Source organism: Orycteropus afer, unplaced genomic scaffold (genome assembly GCF_000298275.1).
Source record: "Orycteropus afer afer isolate SDZICR_OR568_19922 unplaced genomic scaffold, OryAfe1.0 scaffold00017, whole genome shotgun sequence".
Lineage (NCBI taxonomy): Eukaryota > Metazoa > Chordata > Mammalia > Tubulidentata > Orycteropodidae > Orycteropus > Orycteropus afer.
In genome coordinates this window covers 4,960,770-4,972,171 of record NW_006921604.1, presented here as the reverse complement: position 1 = coordinate 4,972,171, position 11,402 = coordinate 4,960,770, and the positions used below count along the sequence as shown (strand labels likewise).

General features: G+C 41.3%; 1 protein-coding gene across 1 annotated transcript in view; it reads right to left on the bottom strand.

Moving 5' to 3' along the window:
• The window catches only part of NPHP1 (nephrocystin 1), a 147,590-nt gene extending 145,376 nt beyond the window's left edge, over positions 1-2,214 (bottom strand). Inside the window, exons 1-2 of the mRNA XM_007959516.1 lie at positions 2,146-2,214; positions 47-120 (exon numbers count right to left, since the gene is read on the bottom strand). Coding sequence (XP_007957707.1) covers positions 47-120; positions 2,146-2,214 — 143 coding nt within the window. The remainder of the gene's footprint in view (positions 1-46; positions 121-2,145) is intronic.
• Positions 2,215-11,402: the final 9,188 nt, after the last annotated feature.

Sequence of the window (11,402 nt, the reverse complement as noted above, 5' to 3'; positions counted from 1 at the left end):
AAAAAAAAAAAAAAAAAAAAACTTTAAATAATTTAACATGCTTTACCTTTGGTAAATATCTTGCCTTTTATTGGCTTCTAGAGCTCCTTTCAATTGGCTCTCAGAAAGCAAACTATCAACCTACAATAAATGGAGACAGTTTAAACTATTGTACTGTTAATCATACCACCTTAGAAAAAAAAAGTTCAATTTTCTTTTTTCCCAATATTTTACAATGAACACGTTTAATTTCAGTTTGAGTATTCACTTCGAAGTTTACCATGAACACCCACAGACTGTATCTGTCATTAAATCGTACCAATAACATTTTACTATACCTTTTTTATCACCTATTTATCCTTTATCTATGCATCAATCTATCTCATTTTTATGCATTTCAAAGTAAATTGCAGTCATCAATACATTTCTTCCTAAGTAATGCTCCATGGATACCACTAAAGTTTCATATTTGATGTAAAATTTGCATACAACGAAATGTACAAATCTGAAGAATTACTGAGTTTTGACAAATGTGTACATCTGTGTAACCCATACTTCTATCAAGATATAGAAAAGTACCATCACTCCAGAAAGTTCCCTCATACCCCTTCTAGTAAATCCCCACCCCATGCCTCCAGAGACAAAGCTGTTCTAATTTTTTTCCACCATAATTTAAGTTTTGCCTGCTATTAAACTTTACATAAATGGATTCATATAGTATGTACTCTTTTATGTAATCTTTCTTTCACACATCATGTCTTTAAGATATTTCTATATTGCTGTATGTGTCATTAGTTTATTCCTTTTCATTCATGAGTAGTATTCATTGTACGAATATATTAAATTAGTTTATTATAGTTTTTGTATCTTGACTTTTCCAAATATTACATGTAACTTTGCTAAGGTACCCACAAAAGAGGCACACAGCTCTTTTGGTCTCTTTTCTATAATTATGTGGAAAAGATAAACCAACCTAAAACCAAACCCACTGCCATCAAATTGATTCTGACTTACAGCAACCCTACAACACAGCACAGAACTACCCCATAGGGTTTCCAAGGCTGTAAAACTTTACAGAACTAGACTGCCTCATATTTCTCCCACAGAGCAGCTGGTGGATTCCAATTGCTGATCTTTTGGGTAGCAGCCAGCCACATGCCTTAGCCAATGAGCCACTAGAGCTCCTTTTTAAATTTGTTATTATTATTACATATAGTAAATTCTTGGAGCACTGTTGGCATAGTGCCTAAGGTATTTGACTGCTAACCAGAAGGGTGGTGGTTCAAATCCACCAGCCAGCCACTCCTCGGAAGGAAGGTTGGGCAATCTACTTCAGTAAAGATACCACATTGGAAACCCAAGGAGGAGTCACTATGAGTCCAAAGGACAACTACAGGGCAGTGAATTTGGGTTTTCTTTTTTCTTTTTTTTTTTGGTATAGTAATTTCCTAGAAATGGAATTATCAAGATAAGAAACAGCAATATTTGCTACATCTTGTCAAACTGCTTTCCGGAAATGCTGGACCTGATTCATCAACCCTCCCTAGCACAGAGTAATGTGATTTAAAATCTGTTATATTTTATTTCCTTTGCAATTATTAGATTAGTTTTTTACAGTAACTTTTCTTTTGTCACTTGTCTTTCCTCTTTAGTTCATGTCTTTTGCTCAGTTTAGGATTTCAGTGTTCTTCCTACATGTTAAGACTACTCTTTGACACTTACTTCGCTTGAACTAACGTGAAGCAGTAACAGGTAGACTTTACTGGAAGAATGCCCTAAGGAAAGAGGCCATGGCGTGGAGAGAGGTGTTGGGCGCAGAGTTGGGTTGAAAATGGTAATTGTTAAAAGTGTGGATTTGGAGGCGTGGTGGGTTGAGGGACTTGTTAGGGCTGGTGGGTGTTGTCACGATTTTCGCGAGGTTTAGCTTGTGGTTGGAGTTGGGTTGGGAGTCTCAATGCTTTAGAGTAAGGGTTTGGTGCTGGGGCGATGGGAAGGAGGAGTTATAACTTGGGAAGTTAGAAGGATTGAGGGTAGACTTCAATGATTAGGGTGGGGTTACGGCAAGTAAAGCGCAGTCAGTGAAATTGAACCCCCATCTCTGGCCCACCGCCAGATCTGTGCCACCTCATCTTGTCCAGGTCCCCTCGCTGAAAAGCCAAACTATACCTGCTGCTTCAGCTCCTGGCTGCGGCGGTGCAGGGCCTGGAGGGGATCGCGCGGCCGTCTAGCCAGCATCTCCCTCACCGCGGTGCCCAACTTGTGGCGACGGGGTACCGGTCGCCAGGGAAACCAAGGAGGCGGCGCCCTAAGGTGACGCCATCGCTGCGCGCCTGCCTTCCAGAGCAGGCAAACCTGCCCCGGTGGCCTGGCAGGCAAGTGTCGGGGCAATCCCTGTAGTACCCCCACCCATCCATTCCCAGCCTATCTATGCCCCTCGCCCCCACCCTCTGACGCCGCACGCCCTGAGCGCTCGGCTCAGGGTCACTGCCCATGGAGTCATTTTTTCCCTCGCTAATTCCACAGGATTTGGGTGCGGAATGAGAGCGAACATTCCACGACATCGGAAACGACACGTCCCACGATACAACAGTAGTATCACTACATTCTGCTGTTTTATGGTATGGGTGCTGTTCCGTGATATTTATTTTCCGATACCAATTTTGCTAACCTTCAGATACAAATTGAGCATCTTAAACTCCCATTGACTCAGTCTCCTATATGGCCTTCCTGGGGACACATCGTTCTGGTGCACACTGGGACCCCAAAAGACAATTTAAATTCTTTGCTATTTGGGATACTGCTTAAGTTTCATTTCATTCTCGTTTTGCACATTGCCTATCTTGAGTTCTGTGAGAATAATTCCTACCTTCTTCTACACCAAGTGTGTGAGGAATTTATATTTTACATTGACTCTTATTAACCAGTTGCCCTCTAGGTTATTATGACTCATTGGCCACTGAGTGCATCAGAGAACTGTGGGTGATAGAGCTTTCAATGACTAATTTTTTGGAAGCAGATTGCCAAGCCTTTCTTCCAAGTTCCCTCTGTATAGACTGCAACCTCTCAACTTTCCTGTTAGCAGCTTAGCATATTAACTGTTTGCATCACCCAGGACATTGACTCTTAGGGAAGTTGTAATAACATTTCCCAAAACAGAACTGCATTCTATACATCCAACTCTACTAAGATTGGATGTGAATGAAGAATGATGATCTGAGCTGACCTTCCAAATGATGAATCACACAATGGTCTTCAGTACAGCTGTTGATTCTACAGGTTAGGCTGCCATATTCCCACCATGCTTTCGGTACTTTTTCAATACATACATAGAGAAAAGTGTCCAAATCATAAGTGTCCAGCTTACTGAATTTTCACACACAACCCAGCCCCCGTGTAACATCACCCAAATTAAGAACTTCCTCATCACCACTACAAGTAAAAACTTTCTACCAGCAAAAATTTGTTTGTTTTTGGATTTTATAATGGAATCATGCATTGTATACTCATGTCTCACTTCATTCAACATGTTCACAAAATGCATCTATATTGTTGTATGTGGCTAAAGTTTATTCTTATTGCTCTCTAGTATCTCATTGTACGAAATATTAATATATTCATTCTTCCTACTGTTGTTGCACATCTGGGTAGTTTCCAGTTTAAGGCTATTATAAATAGTGCTAATACCCTGGCACATCTTTTGGTGATTCTGGGCCACAGGACATGTTTATATTTAGCCTTATAAAATAGTGCCTAGTTTCCAAAAATGGTTATACTAATTTATACTATACCAGCAGCACATGAGTTTTTGTTTTTCATATCCTTGCTAACACTTAATATTGTCTATTTTGTTGTAGCTTATGTCTTTATTTTAATTTCTCCATTATGGCTCATGTTACTTAAGAGGAAAGTTCACTTAATAGACACAATATTTCCATTAAAAATGTTTATAATAAAAAACAAGAAAATATTGAGTGCTATAAAATATATTAAATGTATTAATAAACTGAGGCCAGAGAGGAGTCACCCTTGCATAGGACCTGTCTTCTTTTCTGATAAAGGAAAGTTAATGAAACAGAACCTCAAAACCAGTTTTCATCCTCAACTCAGCATCACAATCACCTGGAAAGCCTTGAAAACCATAATGCCCAGGCCATACTCTAAATTACATAAATCAGAATGTCTTAGAAGTGAGATGCAGGATTAGTATTTTTCAAAGCTCTCCAGATTATTACAATCTACAGCCCCACTGAAGACCAGTACTCTAAACAGAACTATTGTTAGGAAGAGGAAAGATGAAGGACTGCCCTCTTGATGGCCTTTATCTTCTCTTATGGTTGAAACTGATCTACTAGAAGAGAGATGTACACTGGAAATTCAAGGAATGTAGAGAAACACTGTTGAGAAACCAGAGAGGTGCAATTACAATTAGAACCCATTTATAGTAGGCCAACTGAGGAAGGTGGAGTGTCTATCTCTGGACAGTGTGGTGGCCCAAAAGGACAAAAACAGTGGTGGATAGTGAGGATGGTGTCTAAGCTGATCAGGGAGTCCAGGATGATTGATGAGGTGGATTGGAAGGTGAGACCACCAGAGTGGGCAGTTCTGTAAGTGCAGAGTGGGAGATATGGAGGATGGGAGCTGTCCTCAGCAAGTTTTACCCATAGACTAAAGGTGCTAAGTACAATGTAACAATGAGGTCCAAGCCTGTGACAACAGGTCCAGACTATGGCTGCTGTGATACAGAATGGGGTAGAAGATACGAGGTGCTCAATATAGGACAGGAAGGGAGGCAGGGTCAGAAAACTGGCCAAGACAGCTAGCTGCTGTGATCAAATACGAGTGACAAGTGGGGGGCTTATGCATTTCAGTAAGTCAATAGTCTATCATTTCTAGGGTACGTGACTGGCATTTAAGGCCTAGCTCCCAAACTCTTGGTTGCCAATTTTGGCTAATATGGAAAGAGTAACAACTCCATGCAAGACAGAATTTTCAGGAAAAAAAAAAAAAACATTTAAGGAAGGCAAAGGATGGAAGGCTTGAATTTGCCCAATTCAAGTAGAATTGCACAAAAGGGCTGGGACACACAAGCACAACATAAAGAGGCAGTAGGCAGAAGGAAAGACTATGAGTGGGATGGGGTAGCTGAAAAACATAAGGACATAGACAAGATTTGGGGGTGAGTAGCACATGTCCAGAGGGACAGGGAAGACAAGAACACTGAGGTGAGACAGGAGCAGGGGATAAGTGTGTCAGGGTGCTGCAGAGAAGGAACAGGAAAAAAGGAATCAACACTGCAAAGACCAGGTCCACCAGGAAAGCAGAGTGGTGCACGCATAGTCCTAAACAGGCAGAACTAGATCTATCACAACTCAAAGGCTTAACCTAGCACATTTCAACACTCTGGGGACAGCATGTGCCTCAAGAAACCTATCTTGTCTCAAAGCTCCTCAACTCTGAGCCTCAGTGGAGGATGGTGACTAGAAAGCTTCAGCAAACTACAGCCCAGATGGGATGAATCTCTGAGAGCCATAATTCAGTCCTTGAGTACTGCATTCTCACACACATATACTCTCTCTCTCTCTGTCTCTCTCTCACACACACACACAGAGTTGAAATAATAAAGCAGAATGGCCACAGTAAAATGGGATAAAAAGTAAAAATAGCTTTCTGTGAAAATAATTTTTGTGAATGTTCTTATGCTAATATGGAGCTATTAAATTTACTGAGACGTGATTTCACAGCAGCTCCCTATTAGTCGCAGCACTCTAGAAAGCACCCCTGCAGATAAAAGTAACAAGGGACTTGGTCAGTCACTCTTGATTTTTAGATATGGTTGGCATTTATCACTAAGTTCTATTCAAAAGGGTTTTTCCTTCACAAACGTATTCCATAAATGAGATTTTTGTCAATAGAAACTTATATTCTATACTTAAAGTACACTGTGTAAGAAGTGTAAAGGTCTTACATACTTTACCCAAACTTAGTTGTTTTTAGACACCCCCATGCATTCTCACATAGGCCCAGTAAAGACCAAAGAAACCCATAATGATCTTTCTGCTTTGTGGTTATACCAAGTAACTAGCATAGGTTTTCATAAGACAGTATCAGCTCCAAAACACTAATATGCTGGTTTTGAGAAACCAGTTTTCTTGTCCCAGTAACCCATTTCCATTGAGTCAATTCCAATACACACCAACTCTGTGGGACAGAGTAGAAATGCCCAAAGTGTTTCCAAGGTTGTAAATCTTTACAGAAGTAGACTGCCACAGCTTTCTCCTATGGAGCAGCTGATAGGTTTGAGCCACTAACATTTTGGTTAGGAGCTGAGTACTTTAACCATTGCATCACCAGGACTCCTGACCCAGTAAACTAAATGGCAAACAAGAAAACTCTATACTCCTTCCCTTTTTGAAAAAAGGTTCACAAATGTTTACATTTTTTATTTTAAAAATAAAGTTGCTTCATGAAGTGCAAGAAGATAGTATTTCTTTCCAGTGTTCTATATCCATCTTTGGCATGCTGTTGGAAACAAAAGACAAACAAACAAACAGAAAACATTAGAAATAGACCATTGTTAACTTCAAATTATTGTATTCTGGACTTAGAGCATGAACTACAAGATTTGATGGCACAAATAAGAAAACTGCGGCCCCAAAAATTTGTGATGCACAGCTCTGTTGAGAAGCTAAGACTAGATGCAAAGTTCCTGATTTCCAGGCCATTGCTCTTTCCACTTCACCACTCATTCAATAATTTAAGAATTCGGATTGAAGATTACAAAATAGGAATCCAAATTCGCACTATAGTGCTACCTGGGATGTTATGAAAAAGAATGGTAAGAGAAAAAAGGTGGCAGGCACCCCCCACACACAGCAGATCCGTCCTTATTTTCTCTCATTCTTTCTGGTATTTTCATCTTGAACTGTAATGTTAAGGTGCAACCACACTTTGCACGTATTACATTTGCACGTATTACATTTCCCATTAAATACGCGCAGTGAAGTTAACTACACCAAAACCATCCACTGCCATCGAGTCAATTCCAACTCTTAGCCACCTACAAGACAGAGTAGAACTGCCCCATAGGGTTTCCAATGCTGTAAATCTTAACGGAAGCAGGCAGCCTCATCTTTCTCCGTGAGTTCGAACCCACGACTTTATGGTTAGCGGCCCTATGCTTTAACCACTGCGCCAACAAAGCTCCCACAACACCAAAGACCAATTATTAAGAAAAACAAAACTTCCCCCCTCTTTCTGGTTTCTGTGGGAACTTGTCACTTTCCTCAAGGCCTCCTTCCCCAAAACATCCGCCTAACCTTAAGTGCCACTATGTTGTACTGTTCATCGCCACTCAGAGAAGAGCCTGGCACAGTAAGCAAGGGTGTGCGGCAAGCCGGGGTCAAGGTAGCGCGGGACAGTAGTAGCAACCGCGTGGGTAAGGTGAGGGGACGGCGGAGATCGGCGGCAACGGGTCTTAGGCCAGATCTAGTTTCTTCTGTGTCACCGCCAGCTTGTCCTGCAGCCTCTTTTTCCTCCAATCCAGGTAGCGCCTCCGCAGCCGGTTCGCCTGCCAGCCCACAAGTATTCCGGAGGCAAAGGCCACCAACACGGACACCTGCAGCGTCCTCTCTGACACATCCGCCATCTCGACCTCCAGGCGTGTAGCTCGGCCTACGGCGCGACAGCGGGGTCAAAAGGCGCGGCGCGTTCGCGAGCGGGGCGGGGGAGACCAGAAGACTGCCTTGCCAGCCCAGTGGATCCTGCCTGTCGAAAGTTTGCTGATTCGCACTACTCGCTTACTCCTGAGCCCCTACAATATGTATTGTTTGACATTAATAGGATATTGCCTTGTATTATTAACTAAAGTTGGTGGTGTGTCTTTTCAACTGGATTGTAAACTCTTTGAGAACAAGCCCAAAAGTTCTGTATTATCTTTCAGCAATAGAAAGGGAGCCATGGGTGTAACTTCGTATTTTCTGGTAGCCACATTAAAAGTAATAATAATAAAATAAGCACAGCTAATAAAACAACAGCATATCTCTAAAAAAGAAGCGGTGATATTATTTTAATTAACCCTAAAAAAAACTCTATATATACAAAATACTATTTTAACATGTAATGAATATCAAAAATTATTAATGAGATACTTTACATCTTTTTTTCATACTATGGTTTTGAGATGCAATGTATTTTACAATTAACAGCACATCTCAATTCATATATTAGGCTATCTACAGGGCATAGTGGATGCCTGTTCTTGTCTGTGAGAATGTATCAATAAACTTTGCTTTGCTTACTGCTTAAAAAAAAAAATCAGATATTAAATTTTCATGGAAATATCTGACCAGTATTTAGATTTCATAAAATTTTTTAAAAAGTAGATTCTCACACCTATGTTGTTCCAAACACACTTAAACATTTTCCTATAATGGAATTGAGTATCACTTATTAAATTTAATATAAATTAATTGGTATTATGTAGAGGGAGAAAGATGTGACAATCTGCATCTGTAAAGATTTATAGTCTTGGAAACCCAGTAGGGCCTACTTTGTCCTATGAGTCAGAAATGATTTGACAGCAATGGGTAATATTAAGTAAAATAAAAATTTCAGCTGTTCAGTTGCACTAACACTATGTCAGAATTGTTGAAATACGAAAACAAAGCATTTCTAATGATGATAGTTATGTGGTACACAGACCCTAAGGTGATCGCCAATGATTCCTGCCTCCTAGTGTTAACACCGGAGCTCTGGTAGCTTAGTGCCTAAGGCATTTGACTGCTAACCAGAAGGCTGGCCGTTCAAACCCATCAGCCACTCCTCAGAAGGATGATGGGGCAATCTACTTCCGTAGTGATACTGCCTCGGAAGCCCAAGGAGGGGTCTCTGAGTCGGGTCCGACTCCACGGCACATAGCAACAGCAGTGTTAACACTAAGGAGGTCTGGTGGCATAGTGCCTAAGGCACTAGACTACTAACCTGAAGGCTGAGGGTTCAAACTCACCAGCCACTCCTCAGAAGGAAGATGGGGCAATCCTACTTCCATAGTGATACTGCAGTTTACTTCCGTAGTGATGTTGTTGTTGTTGTTGTTATGTGCCGTCGAGTCGGCCCCGACTCATAGCGACCCCTCCTTGGGTTTCCGAGGCAGTATCACTACGGAAGTAGGATTGCCCAACCTTCCTTCCGAGGAAAAACAAGGAGGGGTCGCCATGAGTCGGATCCGACTTGACAGCAGTGAGTGTTAACACTTTTGTGTGATGTTCTTTGAGTATAGGCTGGACGTTTGACTTGCTTCTAAATAACAGAATGTAGCAAAACTTATGGACTATTAGTCCTATGAATACTTTATGTTATATAAGACTCCTTCTTAACAGACTGAACCTAGAGACTCCTTGTAGATTTGTTGAAGTAACGGACATTTGGAGAAGCCCATATAGCAAAGAACTGCAGAGGGCCTCCAGGAATGGTGGATGCCTTCAGCCAACAGCCAGCAAAAAGCTAAAGCCCTCAGATCTACAACCACAAGGAAATTCTTCCGCCAACAATCTAAATGAGGTTGGAAACAGATTGCTCCCCAGTCAAGCCTCCAGATGAGATGGTCAGTAAGACCTTGAGCAGAGGACACAGTTAAGCCATTTCTGGACTCCTGACCAATAGAAATTGTGAGTTTATAAGTGTATGTTTTTTTAACCCTGTAAGTTTGTGGTAGTTTGCTACAGAATAATGGAAAACTAATACAGCCATGAAAAAGAGGTCAGCATGCAGAGCCTGAACCCTTTAGATGGAATGTTTGACCTAGCCTTTCTGCAGATATCAGCAAACAGATTTTCATATTTCAGGCAAAATATGCCTTTGTAGGTGATGGTAAAGACAGTGTTGGATCCAATATAAATTCACATTTGCCACACTTAAAACGTATTTATTCAACAAATATTTATTGAATAGACATTGGGAATGTAGCTGTGAATACAGCATAACACTTGCCTCAGACAGCCTAGTGCAGGGTGAAATGGAAAAAATAATTACAACACAATATGATGAATTGGAATGTACAGTCTAAATGCGTAGCTTAGATTTTGTGTGTGTGTATGTGTGTGTGATTTGGGTGAAAATTTACAGAGCAAATTCACTTTCCATATAGCAGTTCACATACACTTTGTCTCATGACATTGACCACAGTTTACCACAATGCAACAGCTCCCCTCCCACTTCCTCCCCATAGTTACCCCTTCCCTGTATCCTTCCCTCCATGCACTCCTGCCCCCTGAGCTGTCTCCCTGTGCATACACTGCTCTTCTCTTCTCCCATGATGGTTCTTTCCAAGGAGTGTATCAACCTAGTGTAAATGTTCACCTCATATGTAAGTGCATAGCTTAGATTTTAAAAAGGAAGAGAAAAACCCTCAGAAACATTCCTTCTCTTACACTCCATCCAGTCTCTCAGCAAATCCTGTTGGTTCTATTTTCAAAATATGGCCAGAATTAAACCCCTACTGCTGCCACCTTGTCCAAGCTGTCATAATCTCATCTGAATTAGTGCAATAGCCCCTGTCTGGTTTCCGTGTTATTGTATGTGTCCACCATATTCTATTCTCAACACAGCAGCTAGAGTAAGCCTATAAAATCAGAAGGCAGATCATGTCATTCCTCTCTGCTCATGCCCTGTGGTAGGCAAGCTCTACAGGGCTCTAAATCAGCAGCTCCCCTTCACTCCTTTCCTCTGTTTCTAGAACTCATCAGGCACGGTGCTGCCTAAGAACGTTTGCACTTATTATCCCCTCGCCTGGCATATTCTCCCCCCAGATACCTGCATAGCCAACTTCTTCATCTCCTTTAAGTTTTTGTCAACTGTCACCTTCCCCATGAGGCCTACCTTGGCTATTTAAAATCGTAAACCCAACCAACCCCAACTCTCTGGCGCTCCTGATCTCCATTATCCTGCTCGGTTTTCCTTCTCCATATTATTTACTGCCTTCCTACATACCGTATGATTTACTGATTTATTATACTTATCATTTATTGCCTCTCCTCCCCCTCCCCCTGATAGAATGTAATCTTCTCAAGGGCAGAGATGTTTTTCTGAATTGTATACTGGTGAATCCCAAGGTCCTAGAACAGGGACCGACATATAATAGACACTCAATAAATATTTGGTGTTGATGTCAGTGGAGTGGTGAAGGAAAGCTTCTGGGTGGATGGCTAAACTGAATCTTGAAAGATAAATAGGAGAATCAAAAGAAAAGGGACTGAGAGGTGGGGCAAGATGGCGGACTAGGCAGAAGGATTGCACAGACCCTCTTCAACAAAGAAAAGGGTAACCAATTAATACAGACACAGAAGATAATCTTGGACCCCTGAGCCTTGAAGGAAAGGATGCAGATTTGGACTAAACCCCAACTAGCAGAAGAATTTGCGTGAAAA